A 22,296-nucleotide genomic window follows, 5' to 3' on the forward strand; every position below is an offset into this window, starting at 1 on the left:
TTGAGATAATCACATAATTTAATGTTTATCCTTCATTTTGTTAGTATGGTGTGTCTCATTGATTGATTTGCATATATTGCTCCATTGGTCCATGTGTGGAATAAATCCCCCACCTGATCATGGTATGATCCTTTTATTGCATTGCTGGATTCAGTTCGCTACTATTTTGTTCAGGATTTTGCATCTACATTTATCAGAGATATTGGTCCGAAGTTTTCTTGTGGTAGCCTTGTCTGATTTTGGTATCCAGGTAATGTTGGCCTTGTAAAATGACTTTGAAAGTGTATAGAAGAGGAGGGAACTCTTCTGCATTTTGGAAGAGTTTGGGAAAGATTGGTATTAATTCCTTAAATGTTTGGTAGACTTCACCAGTGAAGCTGCCTAGTCTTGGCCTTCTATTACGTTGGAAGGTTTTTGGTCACTGACTCAATCTCATTTGTGTTATGTGTGTTTTACCACAATTTTAAAAAGACTAATGATTATGTATGTAATATGCCTAGTAAAGTGTTTGGCACATGATAGGTACTCAGTAAATGGTAGGTCTTACTATCAGAATTCAAAGCACATGCTATCATTAGTTCCCATTATGATCTTTGAGGTCATGTTATTGTTAAACAATGTCAAAAGTTAGGTTCCCTAGAAAGTAAACTCTAAGATGGCAATTAGTGTGCAAGAGGTTTATTAATGGATCAATTCCTATAGAAGGGAAGGGAAAGGGAATGGGACCAGGCAGTGGGAGAAGTTGGGCTGTGGCACAGTGACAAGGGTGGTCTCAGTTGGTGCCACAGGGAGCGTAAAGCCAGCCTTGGGAGCTGTAAGTTGTGATAAGGTAGCTGGGATGCCACTTTTGTACGTACTTTATGTTGATCTGTCATTAGATACGGGCTGCCTGGGAAGAAGACGTGCCCTTGAGAACTAAAACTCATGTTTCCGTGGCTCCTCATCCTTTCCGACTTATCTCCAGTCTTCTGTATTAATGAGTAAAATTTCCTTGCTGTCAGTCATCTCAGTGAGGGAGGAATCAGGGAATTTTTAGCTGTGGCTACAGTAGTGCTTTTCCAACCATCCGTACTAGAGCTCTAGTTATTTTCCTTTCCAGGCTTACATGGACTGGTACTTTTGTAAAATACATTAAAAATAAATTACTAGAGAAACTAAATAAGAAAAGAAGACTTCTAACGCATGAGCTCAAATTCATTATTACTAGATTCACCAGGCATAAAATTGCTGGCTATTTTCGATAATGGACTTTAACTGCCTACCTTCGAATTCTAAATTTTTCTCAGGTGGGTACCAATCCAGGGCTCCACTCTAAATAGTCCTGGGTTGTAGGACTCCTGCAAAGCATTGTTGGAGTCTTTCCCAGCCGACACTGGCCAAATACACATTGGGTTAAGTGAATGTTGTGCTCAACCTCGAGACCTTTGCTGTTGTGGGGGAATCCATAGTTCTCTTCAGGTCTGCCGTAAATCCAGGAATATCATGAACACCACAGGTTCTGGGTGTAAATAGTCCTAAGGCCATTCCTCACTCACGTTTTCATCTGCTTCCTCCAAGAATCCATTACATAAATGAGAAAAGAGATGGAGTCTGTAAGGATCTAATGGACGAAAGGGGCAAAGACCATGTTCTCATTTTGTTAACCATCGGGCAGCTCATGTTCCTGACACTAGGATAACTCCTCTGTTAGCATCATCTTCTCAGGACATTTGGTGTCGTGATAGGGAGATCAGAGAACAGGGAAAGGAGGTCTGCCAAGTAGAGTATAACCTTCAGGAAAGAGGAACTGGTAAAAACAAAGGGGTCTTGATACAGTCAAAGAGTTTATCAAGCTCTATCATCTAATTCAGGGAATTCAGCCTAAGCCCATGGTTGTAGCTTTGGTTGATCTGTGAATCCCCTGCCTTTGTGCCTTTATTCAAGAGAGTACTCAGAGTGACCCCAAAACTAAGCGTGACTTAAGTGTCTAGTTTGAAACATGGATTCAGTTTCCCTACTGGCAAGTAGTCAAGCTCCAGTCACCAGACATTCTCATTTTGACCTACGCTACTAGCTTACCCCATCAACCCTCAAGCCATCCCTACTCTCTTTCCATTCTCCACATCACTGTGCGCTGAGCTTCTCAGAATGCAAACTGTTTCTGACACACACACACACACACACACACCACCTAAAGCCCTTCAGAAAGGCTGACCATTACCCTTAAGATGAAGGTAAACCTAGGTTAGAGGTCTCACCTGGCATGCCTACCTTTCATCCCAACGTCACATTGCCTTGCCTCCATGTGTTCTCCACACTAGCCATCCTGGCCGTCTCTGAGCTCCCCACACCACCCCGGGTCCACAGAGCTTCCGCAGATGCTGTTTGACCCCTCGTGCTCTTCTCCCACACTCGTGCATTTGCTTTCTCTGGACTCTCTGACAGGACATGTCCCCATTACAGAGACCTGGGTAGCGCTCCTTTGGAGCATTTGTTAAAGTCCCTTGCGATTTTCCTGTAGTGTCTGTCTTCCTCACTAGACTGTGGCAGCGTTCCCTTCGTACGCCACCAGTAGAGCAGAAAACCTGGTGTCAGGCAGGCCCGCAATAGGTATTTATGGATGAATGAGTCGGCCATTCTCTTCCTCACTGAGAGAAAACAAAGGGGCAGAGACGAGGAAACAGCTTCAGTGCACATAACTGATGGGCGGGGAAGCTGGGTTTGAATCCGGATTTGACTTCAGAGCCCTTGCTCTTTACCGGTATAATAACAGCGACAGTGGTCCGCCATTTTCTCAAGCACTTGTCATGTGCCAGCAGCTGTGCTAAGCATTGTGGTGCTGTCACAGTTCATCTTCTCAACCCTATGGAAGAAGGAGGCTTTGTTCTCTAGTTTGCATATGAGCAAACGGAGGCTGAGGGAAGTGAGGTACCTTGTTCGAGCCACACAGTCAATGGCAGAGCTGACATCCAAAGCCAGACAGCCTTATTTCAAGAACTTGTGGAGCTGCCTAGTCATATCAGAACGCTAGGCCCGTCAGGATGATTTCATGTTCCCAGCTTGGAGTTGGGTGGCTGGTAGCCCCACTCTCCAGTCTGGGAATCTCTCTGAAGTGTCCAGTGGTTATCTCCAGTCAATCAAGGGAATTCCTGGTAGTGTGGAGACATCTGCGGGCGAGGTGGGCTTGCCTTTCCTCCAGCCACTTCATGTTCCCTCTTTGGGTGGAGCCCGACGGGGGAAGGAAGAGGATAAGGATCAAGGTGGGCTTGTGCCTCTGCTCCCACGGATGGGAGGGCTGGGGAAGGTGCTAAGCTTGCCCACACTCCCTGCCACACCTCTGGAGGGGCAGCAGTTCTGCCTGGCAGAGGGAGCTTGGATGAGAATGGAGCAAGGAAGCTGTGCAGCAGGAGGGGGGTGAAGGTGGGAGGGTTGAGGGGAAAGAGAGGGGACAGAAGAGCTTTCTCTTCAGGTAACAGAAACTCAGCACATCAATGGCTTATATAAGTGAAGAATTTATTTTTCTTCCATGTCAAGAAGTTCAGAGACAGCTAGCACAGCTCCTCTGAGACGTAATGGAGGAGCCAGGCTCCTCTCTTCTGCTCGACCAACCCTAAAGCATTGGCTTTCTTTTTTTTTTTTTTTTTTTGTCACAGGGTTCCTGTTCCTACTGGCATTGTGTCCATGTTCCAGGCAAGAAGAGGGGTTGGGAGGAAGGGCAAAAGACAGGTTCCGGCTAAATTGGCCCACTTTTTTTTTTTTTTTAAGATTTTATTTATTTATTTGACAGACAGAGATCACAAGTAGGCAGAGAGGCAGGCGGAGAGAGGGGGGGGAAGCAGGCTCCCTGCTGAGCAGAGAGCCCAATATGGGGCTGGATCCCAGGACCCTGGGATCATGACCAGAGCTGAAGTCAGAGGCTTTAACCAACTGAGCCACCCACGTGCCCCTAAATTGGCCCACTTTTTTAAAAAGCTTCCTTGGAAGCCCAGCAGTTCCAACTAATCCATCGCTGGCTGACCCTGGACCCCAGGCCCACTTCTCCTAGCAGCAAACGAGTGTTTTGGCTGCGCACACTGCCTCTCTCTCAGATTCTCTGAGAATTTCTTATTGAGGCATGAGGGGAGAATAGATGTGAAGAAACATCCATTAGTTTCTGTCACAACACGTTTCCTTTCCATAGTCTCCTCCCCTGCTGGATGGAATTCATCACCTTTCTCCAGCCCTTCTCCACCAGCTTCTTGACTCTGCCGAGAAGAACACCGTTCCTTAACCTAGGGCTTGCTCTTAGTATGTGGGGGCTTGAAAGTACCTGATACCTGGAGGTTTCAGGAACACAAGAGAGTCCCCATCTTCTTAGAAGAAAGGTCATTACAATGGGGTAAAAATGAGGCATAGAGAAAAAAAAAGGAACCCTATGAATTCATTTCTTAATTAAAATGATAAATTTTCTCTAAACACAGTATAAATTGACAGTATAGCACATTCATTTACATGAACTAGTCATTATTTGCTCTTGATTTTTCTATAGCAGAATGATTATGTATTCTCAAATTATGCAGGTTAACCTTGTTGTAAGTTTAACTTTATTCAACACTAAATTCTTTTCATGTGTATTGTCTTCCTAAGGTTTTGCCCACAGTACAGCTACTTCAGAAACTGAAAGAGGTTATTAACGACCCCTGTTGCATTTAAAGAAATGCTTCTTGTGCTTCAGGTCTTTGCCTTGATTCTCCAAAAAGAATACAGCTGGATCCTGGTAATAATGAGTCAGAGAATTTTAAACAGGACTTAAAACTAACAATAAGTACAAAGCTATAAATACGAATAAAGTAATCAAGACAGTGTGGCTTAGGACAGATCAATGGACTGGCACTGAGAGTCCAGAAATAAATGCATCTGTGTATGGCCAGTTGCTTTTCCACAAAGGTGCCAAGAAGAAACAATGGTCTTTTTAACTTAGGGTTGAAGAGACTGGTGGTACTGGAACAATTGGCTGTCCATATACAAAAGAATGAAGTGTGATTCCTTCCTCATACCATACACAGAATTAACTCAAAATTGATAAAAGATCCAATGTAAGTGTTAAAACTAAAATTCCTAGAAGAAACATAGAAGTAAATCTTCGTGTCCTTGGGTTAGGTAACAGTTTCTTAGATATGACATCAAAAAGCACAAGCAACAAAAATTAAACGGGTGTTAGACTTCATCAAAATTCAAAAATCATGTCCTTCAAAAAGTGCCACCAAGGCATCACAATTCCAGACTTCAAGTTCTATTACAAAACTGTCATCATCAAAACAGTATGGTACTGGCACAAAAACAGACACATATATCAATGGAACAGAGTAGAGAACCCAGAAATGGACCTTCAACTCTATGGTCAACCAATTTTCAACAAAGCAGGGAAGAATATCCAATGGACAAAAAACAGTCTCTTCAACACATGGTGTCAGGAAAAGTAAACAGCCACATGCAGAAGGAGACTGGACCATTTTCTTACACCACACACAAAAATAAAATGGATGAAAGACTTCAGTGTGAGACAGGAGTCCATCAGAATCCTAGAGGAGAACACAGATAGCAACCTCTTTGACCTTGGCTGCAGTGATTTCTTGCTAGACATGCCTCCAAAGATAAGGCAAACAAAGGTAAAAATGAACTATTGGGACTTGGTCAAAATAAAAAGCTTTTGTGCAGCAAAGGAAACAATTGACAAAACCAGAAGACAACCAACAGAATGGGAGAAGATAACTTGCAAACGACATATTAGATAAAGGGCTAGTATACAAATATAAAGAACTTACCAAACTCAACACCCAAAGAACAAATAATTTAGTCAATAATAGGCAGAAGACATGAACAGACATTGCTCCTGTATGACAAGAAGACATTTGAATGGCCAACAAACACACGAAAAAATGTTCAGCCTCGCTCGGCATCGGGAAATACAAATCAAAACCACAGTGAGATACCACCTCACACCGTCAGAATGGCTAAAATTAACAAGTCAGGAAACAGCAGATGTTGGCAAGGATGTGGAGAAAGGGGACCCTTTTATACTGTTGGTGAGAATGCCAGCTGGTGCAGCCACTCCGGAAAATGCTATGGATGTTCTTCAACAAGTTGAAAATAGAGCTACCTTATGACCCAGCAATCGTGCTACTAGGAATTTACCCCAAAGATAAAAAATGTAGTGATTCAAAAGGGCGTGTGCACCCCAATGTTTATAGCAGCAGTGTCCACAAGAGCCAAACTATGGAAAGAGCCCAGATGTCCACTGACAGATGAATGGATAAAGATCTAGTATATATATATATATACAATGGAACACTACTCAGCCATCAACAACAAAAAGAAATCTTAGCCTTTGCAATGACATGGATGGAGGGTGTTATGCTAGGCGAAAAAGTCAGTCAGAGAAAGACAATTATCATGTGATTTCACTCATATGTGGAATTTAAGAAACAAAACAGGATCATAGGGGAAGGGAGGGAAAAATAAAACAAGACCAAATCAGAGGAGGAGACAAACCATAAGAGACTCTTAATCATAGGAAACAAACTGAGGGTTGCTGGAGCGGAAGGGGGGATGGAGTAACTGAGTGATGGGCATAAAGAGGGCACTTGACATAATGAGCACTCAGTGTCCTAAGAGATGATGAATCACCGAACTCTACCTCTGACACTGAGAATACACCATCTGTTAATTAATTGAATTTAAATAAAACAAAATTTAAAAAAATAAATTTTATAAAAAGGTGCCATCAAGAAAGTGAAAGACAGCCTATAGAACAAAAGAGAATATTTGCAAATTATGTATCTGGCAAGGGACTTAACTACAGAATATATACATATCTCATACAGTTCATATAAAAAGAGAACCCTATTTTAAAAATGCACAAAGCATTTGGACATGCCTCCAAAGAAGACCATATGGACCATAAGCACCTCCAAATGGACCATAAGCACCTGAAAAGCTGCATCATTAGGCATCAGGGAAACTCAATTAAGAACCCCAACGAAATGCCACTTCACACCCACTAGATGGCTGCAATCAAGACAGATAACCAATAAGTGTCCTTGAGCATACAGACAGTGGAACTCTCATGCTTTGCTGGTGGGAATGTAAGATGGTGAGACAGCTTTGGCAGAAGAGTCTGGCAGTGTCTCAAACAGTAACATAGAGTTACCCTAGGGCCCAGCATTTGACTCCTAAATGTGTGTCTAGGAGAAACGAAAACACTGTCTACCTGAAAACTGTACATGGGGCACCTGGCTGGCTCCATCAGTAGAGCGTGTGACTCTTGATCTCAGGGTAATGAGTTCAAGCCCCACATTGGCTATGGAGCCTACTTAATTAATAAATAAATAAATAAATAAATAAACAAAACCTTCTCCCTCTCCCTGCCATCCCCAGCCCCCGCTCTTGTCCCCAACTTGTGCTCTCTCTTGCGCTCTCTCAAATAAATAATAAAATCTTAAAAACTGCATGTGAATATTCATAGCAGCATTCCTCATTAGCCAGAACAGGGAAGCAACGTGAACGTCTATCAGATAATGAATGGTTAAACACACTGTGGTATATCCATTCAACAAATACTGTTCAGCTGTCAAAAAGAATGAAGTACTGATACAGACTACACCATGAATGGACCTTGGAGATGTAAAGCCACTACATACTGAATAAATCTATTCACGTGAAATGTCCAGAATAGGCAAATCATCTACAGGAAGTAGATCAGTGGTTGCCTAGGGCTAGGTGAGGAGAAGGGCGTTTGGGGAGCGGCTGCCGAGAGGCACAGAGGTTTCCTTTTGGGGACAGTGACAATGTTCTAAAGTTAGGTTGTGGTGATAGAAGACCACTGAGCTATACACTTGAAATGGGTGAATTTTATTAGCATGTGAAATAGATCTTAAATCTTTAAAAAAGTGTAATAGTAAAAAGTAAAAAGACAAAAAAAGCCTTCAGTGTAAGCAAGTTGTATACTTCTCAGAGAGCCAGGTTTTTTAGTAAGTACTTATTTAGTGCCTCTGGTTCATGAAGTCAGCAAACATTTGTCCCCTTTGTACGGGGTGTGCTGTAAGGTCATGAACAGGGAGAGGCCTGCGCGCCGCTCTGGCCCTGGTCTTTGACGTTCCCAAGTAAGGTGGTGTGCCTCGGGGACAGCAGCTGTGCCTGGGCCTGGCCTCTTTTGCTTTTTTCCCGTTTGGAAAGGTATCAGGCTCCAGAGCATTTTTGGGGCTTTAGTCAGCACAGAGCAAGGAGGACCTTAACTCTAGTCTGGGAGCCTTAAGCTTCCCCTCGTGCTCCAAATCCAAAACAGAGCAGCTGAGAATGGGGCTAGCCGTGCCGCCAATTGCTTCTGTCCCATTGTTAATCCCCTTAATTCTGCCATCCACAGGCACCGCTCGCATCACACTGTCATGTTGCCCGCCTGTGATAGGGGCGAACAAGTGGCTTGGCTTTGAAAGGTGATTCTTCGAGACACCTCGAGTGACCCAGCTCCTGGCGTGCCGGGAAGCTCTTGACGTTCATCGCCCTGGGGCACCAGAGCTCTCTGGCAGAGCACACTTGCCAGCCAAGCCTGGCCTGAAGAGAAAGTCACCTCTGCTGACACCCCCAAGATCCTGGCCTAGTGGGCAGGCTCACCAGGGAGAGCATTTCGCTGCTAGGTACAGACCGTGAGAAACCTCCCGTGCTTTTTGGCTCTTAGAGAAGCGATCACGCTCTGGCATGTGGATTATCAAATCCCTTGGAAGCACTGCACAGCTGGCTTGGTGGTAATTATGTATATTGTACATCGGATTTTTGCTTCGCTCTGTCATTACCTGGTCAGGACATTACAACTTAATTAAAATTTCATCCATGTTGGGACACCTGGCTGACTCACTCAGTAGCACGTGCCACTCTTGTTCTCGGGCTTGTAAGTTCGAGCCCCACATTGGGTGTGGAGTTCACTTAAAAAAATCTTAAAAATCTTTAAAAAATAAAAGTAATAAAATTTCATCTATTTCTCTCAGAAACCGTGAATTTTATGCCTCCCCACCCCCAAAATGAGTCACTTTTCATTCGATATGTACTTTTTTCACAGAGCCCTAGATCTAACTCATTCTAATTTCTCTCCGTTCCCAAAATGATGAGTTTATCCGTGTACTGACATGTTGGTTATATTTGCGAAAGGATACCTCCTGATGGCGTGTGGACCGAGAAATGCAGCTGGAAACTAGGGGGTAACAGCGCGTGGTAGCGTGTGACTTACTGTCACGTGTGTCTCTCTAATCCCCACTCCCCGTGCTCCTGGCGCTTACAGAGCCTAAGGAAAGCCTCGTCTCCCTCCTGGGCTCTCCCCTCTCCCTGGAGGAAGGGGAGTAGCAGGAAATGGAATCTGCCCGGGTCATGGGATTTTTGAAAGAAACAAAGCATGATCTGATGAGGAGCAGGTTAATCCTACTATTTCATTTCCCTTTCAGAGAGGGCGGGGGCTGGATTGTGAGATGAAGTATTTGGTTTCACATCTGTTCCAGGAATTATCCTCGGCATAAATCCATTTTTCTTTTAAGCATCCTAAAGTATCCCAGGGAGCTTCTCCTCCCATGCACCCTCCCCACCCCCACAGCCCATTTCATGGCCACAGAGCAGCTGACAGACCCCTGGAGAGATCTTCTCATTGTTGTGGGAGGAATCTCTTAAGTCCCAGAGGTGCAAATTTCTTTGGGCCAGTACTATCAGTTTTGGGTCTGCGCTCCATGAACAGTTTCAAATAAAAAGGAAGTAGCATACCAGCAGTGCGGTATAATGGAAAAAGGAGCAATTTTTTAAAAAAAGATTTTATTTATTTATTTGACAGAGATCACAAGTAGGCAGAGAGGCAGGCAGTTGGAGGGTGGGGGAACAGGCTCCCTGCTGAGCAGAGAGCCTGATGCAGGTTCAATGCAGGGCTCCATGCAGGGCTAGATCCCAGGACCTGAGCCGAAGGCAGAGGCTTTAACCCACTGAGCCACCCAGGTGCCCCAAAAGGAGCAATTTAAAAATCAGAGGAACTGACTGTCATCTCAGCTTTGCTGCTAACTATTTGTATGATCTTGGGCAAGTCACCAAACCTCACTGGGGTCAGGACCCTCATCTGCAAAATTACAGCAGTGTTTTCCGGGGTGTTCTGCAAAATGCAAGTCTTCGAAGTCATATAAATTTGAGAAATTCCATTTATGCTATGCCATTTTTTAAGGATATATATATATATATATACATATATATATTTATATTTATATTTCTACATCTGAGGAGTCTTTCAATAAAGAAACTTGTTTCTCACCCAGCGTTTCTTGAATTTATCTAACACTAGGACCCTTGGTCCTATAGTGCTGATTAACATCTTGACACTTTGAGAAATGAAGTAGAGATCTGTCATCTGTCACGTGCCTGGTGTGTTTGCCAGCCTCAGTTGAAACTAACTTTTTTTTTTTTCTTTAAGATTTTATTTATTTATTTGACAGGGAGAGACACAGCAAGAGCGGGGAACACAAGCAGGGGGAGTGGGAGAGGGAGAGGCGGGCTTGCAGCCAATCAGGGAGCCTGATGCGGGCTTGATCCCAAGACCCGGGCATCATGACCTGAGCTGAAGGCAGACACTTAACGACTGAACCACCCAGGCGCCCCAAAACTCACTTTTCAACTTCCAAATCTCATTCCTGGGGGAAAGAAACATAGTTTCACATACGGCAAGGTGACTTCTAGTTTTAAAAACTGCACTTAAAAGAGCCAAAGCAGTTATTCAGACCAACACAGGCTTTTGACTAGAGTTTTTAAAAAGTTGTGTGGAACTTCTCTTTTCAACTTCCACCTTTCAGACGGTCAGCGTGTTCGTACGGGCTTTGGGGGTATGGTAGGAATTTTCTACTATTAGGTTCTCATAAGGAATAACTGAATAAATCACAAGATCCCTACTCTGAATTCAGAAACTAAAGCATATATACTAGGAAAAATGGAATTCCAGATTTTATAGAGTGAGGCAAAGAATGATTACAAATTTATATTTTGAGAAATATTAATTAAATATCTACTGAGAAAATGCAGAGAGAACAGGGACTCACAGCAGTAAAAGAAGTAAAACATGAAAGAAAATTCAAGAAACAACTGGATCAGGGGTCGCATGGGAGGTTTAGGAGGGGAAAAGAATGTGAAAATAGGATCAGGCAAAGACGTACTTTTAGTACCTTGAAAAGTAGCAGTCGCTGATAGAAATATTGAGACTGAAATTAAGTTCTGGCTAAGAGCAATTTTAGCCAGACAATCCTAGCCTTAGTTAGAAAAAAATAAGTATGGCTAATAATATATCTTATGAGGAATAAGAAGAATGGTTTACTTTATCACTCAGTTCAGGGAAATACCACCCACATATTTAAAGTGTCAGTCTTTACTGATACTGAGTTTTTGGTAATGTTGACTTTTTCCTTTCTCACCTTACTCTCTTTTGTAAAGCTTTTCATCCTTTGCTTGCTTGTGAATTTTCATTCTCTGGAATCCTGTCTTTGGTACTGTCCCATAGTTCCAGCTGACATCTATATTTGACCTGCACTAATTTCAGACCTGTACCTTCTGCCAGGGCTGTCACCTATGACTTCTCAGATTGGTTATGCACTTCACAGTTCTGGGGGTCCTGTATTAGAGACCAAAAAAACTTGTATGCCGCAGCCCTGCCCCAGCCCAGACTCCTCTTGGGATCTATATGTCTCGGCTGCCTGTAGACATCTCTCCTAAGTGTCTCACAGTCCTCTCAAACCCAACACATCCCAAGCTCAACTCCCCATCTTCTCAGACACACCCCTTCTGCTGTCCCTCCCTGTTCACCTGAAACCAGAAACCTTAAGAATCTTTCTAGCTGGTCTCCTCACCCCACATATCCTGTTCGTTATCTCTTATTCTATTTCTCACCTAAACCTCTCAGATCTTGTGTCCGGTCTCCCTCATTGCCACTGCCTCAGTCCAGAGTCAGCTGCAACTATGGGACAGTACCAAAGACAGGATTCCGGAGTCCAAGACAAAGACAGAGTCAAAGTCAAAGACAAACCATAGTCAGCTGACCATAGTTCCAGCTCAGTTCAGACATGTAACACTTTTGTTTGAATTACTACCATGTTTTCCACATGGGTATCTTCACCCTCAGGCTCATCCTGCGTTGTCCTCCACGCTGCTCATCAAGTGATCTGTTAACAACAGTTAAATTATGAGCACTTGCCCCCACTAAAAGTCTTCAAAAGTTCCCTTCTAAGTGCAGTGGGTAACCCAAGGCCTTCATGGTCTTCTCTCTTCTGTACTGTGTATTTTCTACCACTCCCCCAGCAGGAACCTTGACATTCCAGTCTTTCTAGGCCACTTGCCACATTGTCTCAAACTCCCGTACTGTTGTAGGCACTGTTTCTTCATTCAGGGAAATCGGGTCTCTTTTTGGCTGACTCTGGCCCCTGCTTCCACCTCCAGATCTTGTCATCATTTCCAGAACTTTTCACTGACTACATGCCCACTTCCATCTCTTACCATCAACTCCCGTAGCATCCTTTGCCTCCCTCTGTCATAGAATTTGCTAAAATATTTTATTTGACTTGTTGGCCTCTTCCACTAGATTTATAAACTCCCAGGGGGATCAGGAATTGATGTCACTTGCCAAGTCTGTCTCTGGACAGTGTTAAGATCAAGTGTGTATATCCTGTAAATTATGGGATTTTTTTAGTAACTATTTCTATACTTTCTGCCCATTGGACTTCTCAGAGGAAACCTGAACTCCATGCCATTTTTGCTGTGAACTTTTCCCTGGTGTTCAGGAGCTGTATTCCTTCACCCAGAAATTTATTTGGGGAGGGGAACAAACATATAATCAAATACCTATCTTTGATAAGCTAAAAATGTTAAATCCACTACTTACTAATTGTTTAAAAAGATACAGAAATGTATACATGTATACAGACATCTTCTAGAGTTGACTCAGTAGCAAACTAGGGTGAATGGGCCCATATCTTATGAATTGACCATTTTCGGAATATAGTTGTTTGCTTACACCTGCTTTTCATTCATCCCAGTCATTCAGCACTCATCAAAAAGAAAAACGTAAAATCATCTTTTAACTAAAATTTATTTCTGTAGAGCAGCATCTTGAGTCCCAGGAGAAAACAGTAATAGACAGATACTCAGTAGGTTTCTGTTCATTGGTGAACTTGTGCTATCGTGTTGTGTCTAGAGTGCCCCAATGGTATCAGATTTGTCTCCAGTGACCCATCATTGTGGAAATGTATAAAAATCACCTTTTACCAAAAGTACGCCTTTCAAAATCCCTTGTGAGGCCCCAAATCCCGTTTACCAGTGGTAGAGAGTAGAAGCATGTGTTTTTAAACAGTGAATTTTGATAGCCTCACCACCCCTGATACCACTTCCAGTTAAAAACCAATGTTCTCCTTGGCCAGTAAGCCATTAGCAGTCCAGGCAGGGAAGTTAAGTCCTGACTGACTGAACAGAGTGGTGCGGGATGATGAGAAAATGAGACTAGCTTTTGTTTTCTACACCCATCATAACTCATAGCTGTTTTCCTAATGTTGATGGAAAATGATCACTGATGGCCTCATCACCATGAGTAACCTTGTTTGACCCACTGAGAAGAGAGCTCTGGTGACTCATTAAAATACAGTGCATTCTGGGGCACCTGGGTGGCTCAGTGGGTTAAAGCCTCTGCCTTTGGCTCGGGGCATGATCCCAGAGTCCTGGGATCAAGTCCCACATTCAGGCTCTCTGCTCAGCGAGGAGCCTGCTTCCCCTTCTCTCTCTCTCTCTGCCTGCCCCTCTGCCTACTTGTGATCTCTGTCTGTCAAATTAAAAAAAAAAAAATACAGTGCATTCTGAAATGTGTTAAAATGGCTTTTTTTTTTTTTTTAAGATTTATTTATTTTAGGGAGCACATGCAGTGTGGAGAGAGAGAGAACCGTAAGCAGACTTTACACTGACTGCAGAGTCCAACGCAGGGCTCGATCCCATGACTCAGAGATCACGACCCAAACCAAAACCTAGTTTTGCTTAACTGATTGTGCCATCCAGGTGCCCCAAGATGATTATTTTTTAATTAACATATATATTATTTGTTTCAGGGGTACAGGTCTGTGAATCATCAGTCTTACCAAGATGATTATTTTTTAAATAGATAACTTTTCTTAACTGAGTCAGACACTCATAATAGATACGTTTCATATTAAAATTAGTTTTGAATCCTCCTGTGTCCGGGGTCTACCATCTGGAAACAGAAGAGGCAATTTTGGAGATGATCCAATACCACATTTTAAAAAATATATACTATAAACCTATTAACAAATTGTAGAAGAAGAAAATTTCACCTTTTAAAACCACCTATGCTAGGGGCGCCTGGGTGGCTCAGTTGGTTAAACATCTGCCTTCGGCTTGGGTCATGATCTCGGAGTCCTGGGATCAAGCCCTACATCAGGCTCCTAGCTCAGTGGGGAGTCTGCTTCTGCCTCTCCCCCTGCTTGTGCTTTCTCTGTCTCTCTCAAGTGAATAGATTTTAAAGATTTTTAATTTTTAAAATAAATATCTATGCCATAATCACATTTCTATTTGTACAATCCACAAAAAGGAAAGTTCAGACTTAGAGTCTCAAATATTTTCATTTCAAATGAATACACAAATAAAATAAAAAGATGTTTGTACAGATTAAATGATGAAGACTTAATATGAAATATTCCATGTACTTTACAACCTGGATAATTCTGATTTGGTATAATCTTTGCAAGTCCCAGTGTTGTTGAGACACTAAAATGCAGGATTTTTATATATTTTCCCAAGTGTGGGCACACCATCTCTTTGTGTATTAGCTCCCCCCTAAAAATGAGGGAAGTGGACAAGATGCTTTCAAACACTCTTTTAGTCTGAGAAAAGGAAAAAACAAAACATCTCTCTAGCTATACTGTAGGAGGTAGACGAATGATAGAGACACAGAGCCTCCAGTCAGGTAGCTGGTTGTAGCCAAGGTAGCCTAGCACCATCAGATAAGGCTGTCGAACAAATGAAATGTATTTTCTACATCTTCTGTACCAGTCAGTTGGCAGTTTTTGATCATTCATGAATTTTCTGGGTCCTAAAACCACTACTAGGATGCGAGGGCTTAATTCCACCTCCCCATCTGTCAGCACTATGGGCCAGACCCTTCCAATTCTAAAAGGCAGTGAGATCTCCTTCCTTCTGATTTACTTTCACAGGCTCCTGGGACATCACTTTTTAAAGGCCTAGTCAACAGATTAGAGAAATCATTCACGTTGAATTTTTACTAGAAAAAAAAAATACTTCACAAATATCCTTTCCTATAAAAATAGAAACGTGACCATTTTGGCTGGGGAGGAGTAGCAGAGAGGGTGGGGCAGGAAACTTCAAAGATTGCTGTGATGTAGATATGCAGCCCTACTATGAAATTGATTTTCTAGAGGTTCTATTGAATAATTAGTATCAATACTATTACCAAAGGCATCAGAACTCATTAGAGATAATTGGCCAGGGCTCCTATAGAACCATTGGGGGAAAAGTCTCTATTGACAACAGATTGATTTTGTTTTTTTAAATGTTTTCATTATCATTTGAAGGAAGAAAGCAGCAAACAGCAAATATATAAGGTGACACAATACAGTAGGAAAAATTCTGGACTCAGGTTCTGTTACTATACATGCTACTTAGTAACTGTGATCTGAAACAATTAGTTAACTTCCCTAGGCTCAGTTTCACTGTCTATAAAATGGAAATAGCATTCATTTAGAGATGCATCTTGAATGCCTGAATCTTGCCTGGCTCCTGACTTCGGATAGTTTTCATGTCTTCTTCATGGGGTTGCTGTGAAAACTAGATGGCATATTGCATGTGCAAATGTTGCAGCATTGATGTTTTTCACTATCAGGTGACACCTAGAGCAGTCTTGACCTCTAGTCGTCAAAGACTTATTTTTGGCAAAAAAATAAAAATTAAAAAAAATTTACAACTGATTCATTTGCAGCAAGGTTTGAAGCAAAGAAAAATTTGACCTTAATCCCAATTAACTATAAATTCAAGTAGCTACAATATTCTTTGCCCAGGTAGTCTAGTTAATACAGGTTTTTCTTTGTTGGTATGTGAGGTCATTGGTGGTTAGTAGTCATCTAGTACATTGTAAAACCCATAACACATTTTACCCCCAAACTTATGGCTTAAAACAAAAAACATTTGTTATATCACACTTTTTATGGCTCAGGCATCCTAGCTTAACTGCATACCTCTGGCTCAAAGTCTCTTGATGAGGTTGTAAGCAAGCTGTTGGCTAGGAGCTAGGAGCTCATCTGAAGGTTCATCTGGGAAATCTACCTCCAGTTCACTCACATCGTTGTTGGCAGGCCTCTTTCCACTTGGGCCTCTTCATGCTGTTATGGTCTGAAATGTGACTCCCAAATTCATATGTTGAGTCTTAACCCCCATTACCTCAGAATGTGACTGTATTTGGACATAGGGCCTTTGAAATGGTGACTACGTTGAGAGGATGGGCCCTAATCCAACCCGACTGGTGTCCTTATAGGAAGAGGAACATAAAACATACCAGGGAGGCGCCCACACGGTGAAAGACTCTGAGGACACAGGGAAAAGACGGCCATCTGTAAACCAAGGAGGAAGACCTCAGAAGGAGCCAAACCAGCTGACACCTTGATCTTCCAACTGAACGATGAGAAAGTAAATTTCTGTTGTTTAAGCCACCCAGTGTGTGGTATTTGCTTGTGGCAGCCCTACCACACTAATATAACTGCCTTACAACATGGCCGCTGCCTTCCCTGGGCAAGCAATCCTTGAGAAAGTGAGAAAGCACCCACACGAAGCCACAATCTTTTTATAACTTGGTCTTGGAAGGGATACTCCATAACTTCAGCTATATTCTCTTTGTCAGAAGTGAGTCAGTAAGTCCAGTCAGTCCCTACTCAGAGGGGATGTCAGAGGGCATGGGTACCAGGAAGTAGAAGTCACCAGAGGCCATCTTTAAAGCTGCACCACCACACTAGTTTAGATTTGTTTTTAACAAAGTAGAAATTAGAAGTCAGCAGATGGGCAAACTGTCATATTTTACATGTGTAGATTCAACATCATCAAATACATGGCACCCTGGCTGATAGAGGTGTAGTATGGCCGATAGATTCTTCATCATTCTGTGAAGCTAAGATTGTTCTGATCTGGAAAATAAAATCTTGACCTTTAGGACAAGGTTTTCTAGGGGTGGAAAAAAAGATGATTTTGTGAACGCGATTGAAGAGAAGTGGCCCAGTGAATCTTGTCTGTGTCTAATACAGTGATGCTCACCCAGGGCTGTATATACCAAGGGGGTATGCAGGGGAATGAGAGGGAAAGAGGAGGGAAGATAGCATGTGTCATTAAAAAAGCATAGCAAACCATAATATAATCTTCTGTAGGAAAAGTGAGAAGAAACAGCTTTTATAAGACAAGGTACAGAAAGTAAACCTGAACAAAATCTTGGATGATAGAACATAGGTCGTAAAGAGTTGAGAAACAACTCTCTCTTTTATTGTTAATAGACAAAAAGGAGGGATAAGGGATAGCGGGTTAGAGGAGGGCATGCGGGGAGCCATAATCCCAGAGAGGGGGTACATAGTAGAAAATCCAAGGAGGAATGAAAAATGATTAATGGGCTCTATGAATGAGTTTGGAGGCAAACGCAATCTAACAGACATATGCAGGGGCCTTTTGAGAGCCAGTAGGAAGAACTCTACAAGAGGAGGATGGGTGATAGTTGAACCCCACGCTTTAGTTCAAAGGATCCAAAGGACATCTGCTCTGTCATGATTGCAAGCTGACATCTGATTCCTCGCTAAGTATGCTGGAATTCCAATAGCTTTAGGCTCTAAAATTAGTGGCATCGTCAGCTTGATTGTCTCGTGTTTTTCTAACAATCAGAGTCTATGTGGCAAAGTTGTCATTATTCCCAAGAACAGTCAGATTTCTTTTCACCAACAGCTCTCCTTTTGACCTCTTCAATGATGCTATCGTGAGGTTAAACTGTCCCTTTACCTTCCAGAACATTCTAAAAGCTATCACTTATAATAACCCCTCTGAATACTAAGCTTCAATAATTTGGCTCCTGCTTCATCAGAACTCCCCTTTGGGTGACCCTTTGTTTTAAGAGAGGAAGAAGCTGTTTCCTGTTATCTCCTGGTTGCACGATAATGAGATGACAGACCAATTCTAGGTCTCTTTCAGTTTTCCTTACACAAAGCTGTGGAACTAGAGCAGGACAGTACAGGGATCTCACAAGATGACCCTCCCTAGAAAGGTCCCTTTAGATTTGAATAGTGATTCTATGGATAATCTAAAGAGTTCCCCCTTAAATAGTTGTTTATGTTGGTATGGAACAGTTTCTGAGATACATTGTTAAATAAAAGATACCCACGAAGCCCACTGAAGATTATGTTCCCATTTGTATAAAAAGGGGAGCAGGAATATACATTTGTATATGCATAGGCTGCTCTGAAAAGCACATACACACGCACACATACACACTGGGAATGAGTCTGAGGTAGAAGACACTTTTAACCCTATACCTCTTGTATTATTTGATTTTTTTTTTTATTTTGTGCATGGATTACTATTTTTTCGTAGTTAGAAGCTATTTAAAAATGCCTTTATTTTTCAGTCATTCATAGAATTTTTTAATTCCAATATAGTTAACATACGGTGTTATATTAGTTTCAGGAGTACAGTATAATGGTTCAAAAGTTCTATACAGGGACGCCTGGGTGGCTCAGTTGGTTAAGCAGCTGCCTTCGGCTCAGGTCATGATCCCAGCGTCCAGGGATGGAGTCCCACATCGGGCTCCTTGCTCCGCAGGGAGCCTGCTTCTCGCTCTGACTCTGCCTTCCAGTCTGTCTGCCTGTGCTCGCTCTCGCTCGCTCTCTCTCTGACAGATAAATAAATAAAATCTTTTTTAAAAAAAAAGTTCTATACATTACTCTGCTCATCATCAAAAGTGTGCTCTTACTCCCCTTCCCTGTTTCAACCATCCCCCCTCCTACCTCCCTTCTGAGAATTTCCCCAGTTTGTTCTCTGTATTTAAGAGTATTAAAGTATTTAAGGTTTTTTTTTGTTTGTCTCTTTTTTTTCTTTATTCATTTGTTTTGTTTCTTAAATCCACATATGAGTGAAATCATATAGTATTTGTATCTCTGACTTATTTCACTTAGCATTATGCCCTCTAGATTCATCCACATTGTTGCAAATGGCAAGATTTCTTTCCTCTTTGTGGCTAAGTAATATTCGTGTGCATGCGTGTGCGTGTGTGTGTGTTTGTACCACATCTTTATCCATTCATCTGTCAGTGGACACTTGGGTCGCTACCATATTTTGGCTATGGTAAATATTGCAGCAAATGCAGGAGTGCATGTATCTTTTCAAATTAGTGGTTTTGTTTTCTTTGGGTAAATACCCAGTAGTGGAATGACTGGATCATATGGTATTTCTATTTTTAATTTTTGAGGACCCTCCATGCTGTCTTCCACGGGGGCTGCACCAGTTTGCATTCCCACCAACCATGCATGGCGGTTTCTTTTTCTCCACATCCTTGCCAACACCTGCTATTTCTTATGTTTTTTATTTTAGCCATTCTGACAAGGTATGAGGTGATAGCTCATTGTGGTGTTTGTGTTTGTTTTGTTTATTTCATTAACATACAATGTATTATTTGTGTCAAGGGTATGGGTCATTGTAGTTTTTTTTTTCTAAAGATTTTATTTATTTATTTATTTATTTATTATTTTTTATTATTTATTTAGGGGCGCCTGGGTGGATGTATTTATTTATTTATTTTTAAAAGATTTTATTTATTTATTTGACAGAGAGAGATCACAAGTAGATGGAGAGGCAAGCAGAGAGAGAGAGAGAGAGAGGGAAGCAGGCTCCCTGCCGAGCAGAGAGCCCGATGCGGGACTCGATCCCAGGACTCTGAGATCATGACCTGAGCCAAAGGCAGCGGCTTAACCCACTGAGCCACCCAGGCGCCCCTAAAGATTTTATTTATTTAGTTGACAGAGAGAGATCACAGTAGGCAGAGAGGCAGAGAGAGAGAGGAGGAAGTTGGCTCCCCGCTGAGCAGAGAGCCCGATGCGGGACTCGATCCCAGGACCCTGAGATCATGACCCAAGCCGAACGCAGCGGCTTAACCCACTAAGCCACCCAGGCGCCCCTTTAATTGGATTCTTTAGGTTTCTTCATATTGCGTTACATAAGTTCTTTATGTCTTTTGGATATTAACCGCTCACTGTATACGTCATTTGCAAATTTCTCACAGTTGTCTTCTTGTTTTGTTTCCTCTGCTGTGCAGAAGCTTTTTATTTTGAGGTCGTCCCAGTAGTTCATTTTTGCTTTTGTTTCTCTTGCCATCAAGAAGAATGCTGCTACAGCCGATGTCAGAGACATTACTGCCTGTGCTTGCTTCTAGGATTTTTATGGCTCCAGGTCTCGCATTTAGGTCTTTAATCCATGTTGAGTTTCTTTTTGTGTATGGTGTGAGAAAGTGGTCCAGTTTCATTCTTTTGCATGTAGCTGTCCAGTTTTTCCAACACCATTGGTTGAAGAGATTGGCTTTTTTTCCCAAGGCATATTCTTGCCTCTTTTGTCATAGATGAAGTAACCATATAATCATGGGTTTATTTCTGGGTTTCGTATTCTGTTCCATTGATCTATGTGTCTGGTTATGTGTCAACGCCATACTATTTTGATTCCTACCCCTTTGTAGTATATCTTGAGATCTAGAATGGATTACTTCCAGTCTTGTTCTTTTTCAAGATTACTTTGGCCATTCAGAGTCTTTTGTGGTTCCATACAAATTTTATGATTATTTGTTCTAGTTCTGTGAAAAATGCGGTTGGTATTTTGATAGGGATGCATTAAGTGTATAGGTTGCTTTGGGTAGAATGGACGTTTTGACAATACTGGCTCTTCCAGTCCGTGAGCATGGACTGTCTTTCCATTTCTTTGTGTCGTCTTCCGTTTCTTTCATTCATGTTCTAAAGTTTTCAGAGTATAGGTCTTCTGTCGCTTTGGTTAAGTTTATTCCTAAGTATCTTCTTTTTGGTGCAATTATAAATGGGATTGTTTTCTCGATTTCCTTTTGTCCGGCTTCATTATTAGTATATAGAAGGTGCATGAGTTACTTTTAATACAACACAAATAGAAACAGTTTTTAAAGAGAAAGGCATTGAAGAGAGGAAATTTTAGTTCCCACATAAAGCCTTTGAACTCACGCTGTGTCCCCTCACGCGGGCGCCTGAGCTTTCCAGTTCTCCCCTCTTGTCATCGCAGTTTGAAAACTCCTGACAGCAGGGGCTGCTAGCCATGGGGCACCTGCTCCGCCCCGAGTGCCGGGGCTTTACGTGGAGTTGCTTCCCCTCATCACCACAGCAGTCGCATGAGGATGTTTCTTCCGATCTCCTTTTCCAGCTGCGACTTGTCTATTTCTTCCTCTGGGACTTTTTAGAAGATGGAGAGGACACGGTTCCAAGATAGATTTTCTGCCCAGTGCCTGATCGGCACTTGACTTCAGCAAAGACCAGAGGGACCCTTCTTCTGAGGGGTGCACTGGTCAGTTTCACCCTTGAGTTTCTCTCTTCTGTTCATGTTTCCTGTCTCCGCGCTTCTGATTTTAGTCACGTTCAGAACTTCAGCTTCATTCTAACAGTGCTGACCGGGGAGCCTCCACTGCGGGCACCCAGACTCCATTACAGCGATAAATCTTTCAGACACATAAGGAGAAGGTGTACCTACTCAAGTGGGCTCACTTGAGTAGAGAGAATTAGGGTGACTCTAGCTAAGCATCATGAGATCTTTCCTATGCTCTGTCTCTCTCTCTGCCTCATGTTCCTTCTCTCCATCTTCATCTCTTTCCATTTCTTTTCACAGCTCTGTAAACCTCCCTCTTCCTTCTTTATGAGTTTTCTTCCTTGGAGCCAATCAGTGGAGGGTAGAGTTGGAGCAGCTTCAGCCTTAATTCTTTCCAGTTTCATGACCACAGAGTACAAACAGTATTTCTCTTTTTATGTTAGGATATAGAAATCCGGAGGAAGGGCTGTGATTGGCTTGGCTTGGCTTGGATGATGTGACCAACTCTTGTGGCAGTTGCTGTGGCCCCGGGGGGTGGGGACCTTGGACAGGTCTGGATCACCTGCCAGCTTTTGTGATCAAGAGGCTGCGAGACTCTCTGAACTATAGAGAACAAACTGAAGATTACCAGAGGGGAGGTTGGGGGTTGGGAAT

General features: G+C 42.4%; 1 protein-coding gene across 41 annotated transcripts in view; it reads left to right on the forward strand.

Moving 5' to 3' along the window:
* The window catches only part of TTLL5 (tubulin tyrosine ligase like 5), a 285,101-nt gene that overhangs the window by 251,186 nt on the left and 11,619 nt on the right, over window positions 1-22,296 (forward strand). For 2 of the 41 annotated variants that reach the window (XM_082733584.1, XM_082733598.1), the window contains one exon: window positions 8,381-9,002. The exons of the other annotated variants lie outside the window; for them this stretch is intronic. In XM_082733584.1, coding sequence (XP_082589710.1) covers window positions 8,381-8,454 — 74 coding nt within the window. In that variant the 3' untranslated portion in view covers window positions 8,455-9,002. Of the gene's footprint in view, window positions 1-8,380; window positions 9,003-22,296 lie in introns of those variants that run through there. 41 annotated transcript variants of the gene reach the window in all.

The sequence above is a fragment of the Mustela nivalis genome, assembly GCF_964662115.1.
Source record: "Mustela nivalis genome assembly, chromosome: 6".
NCBI lineage: Eukaryota > Metazoa > Chordata > Mammalia > Carnivora > Mustelidae > Mustela > Mustela nivalis.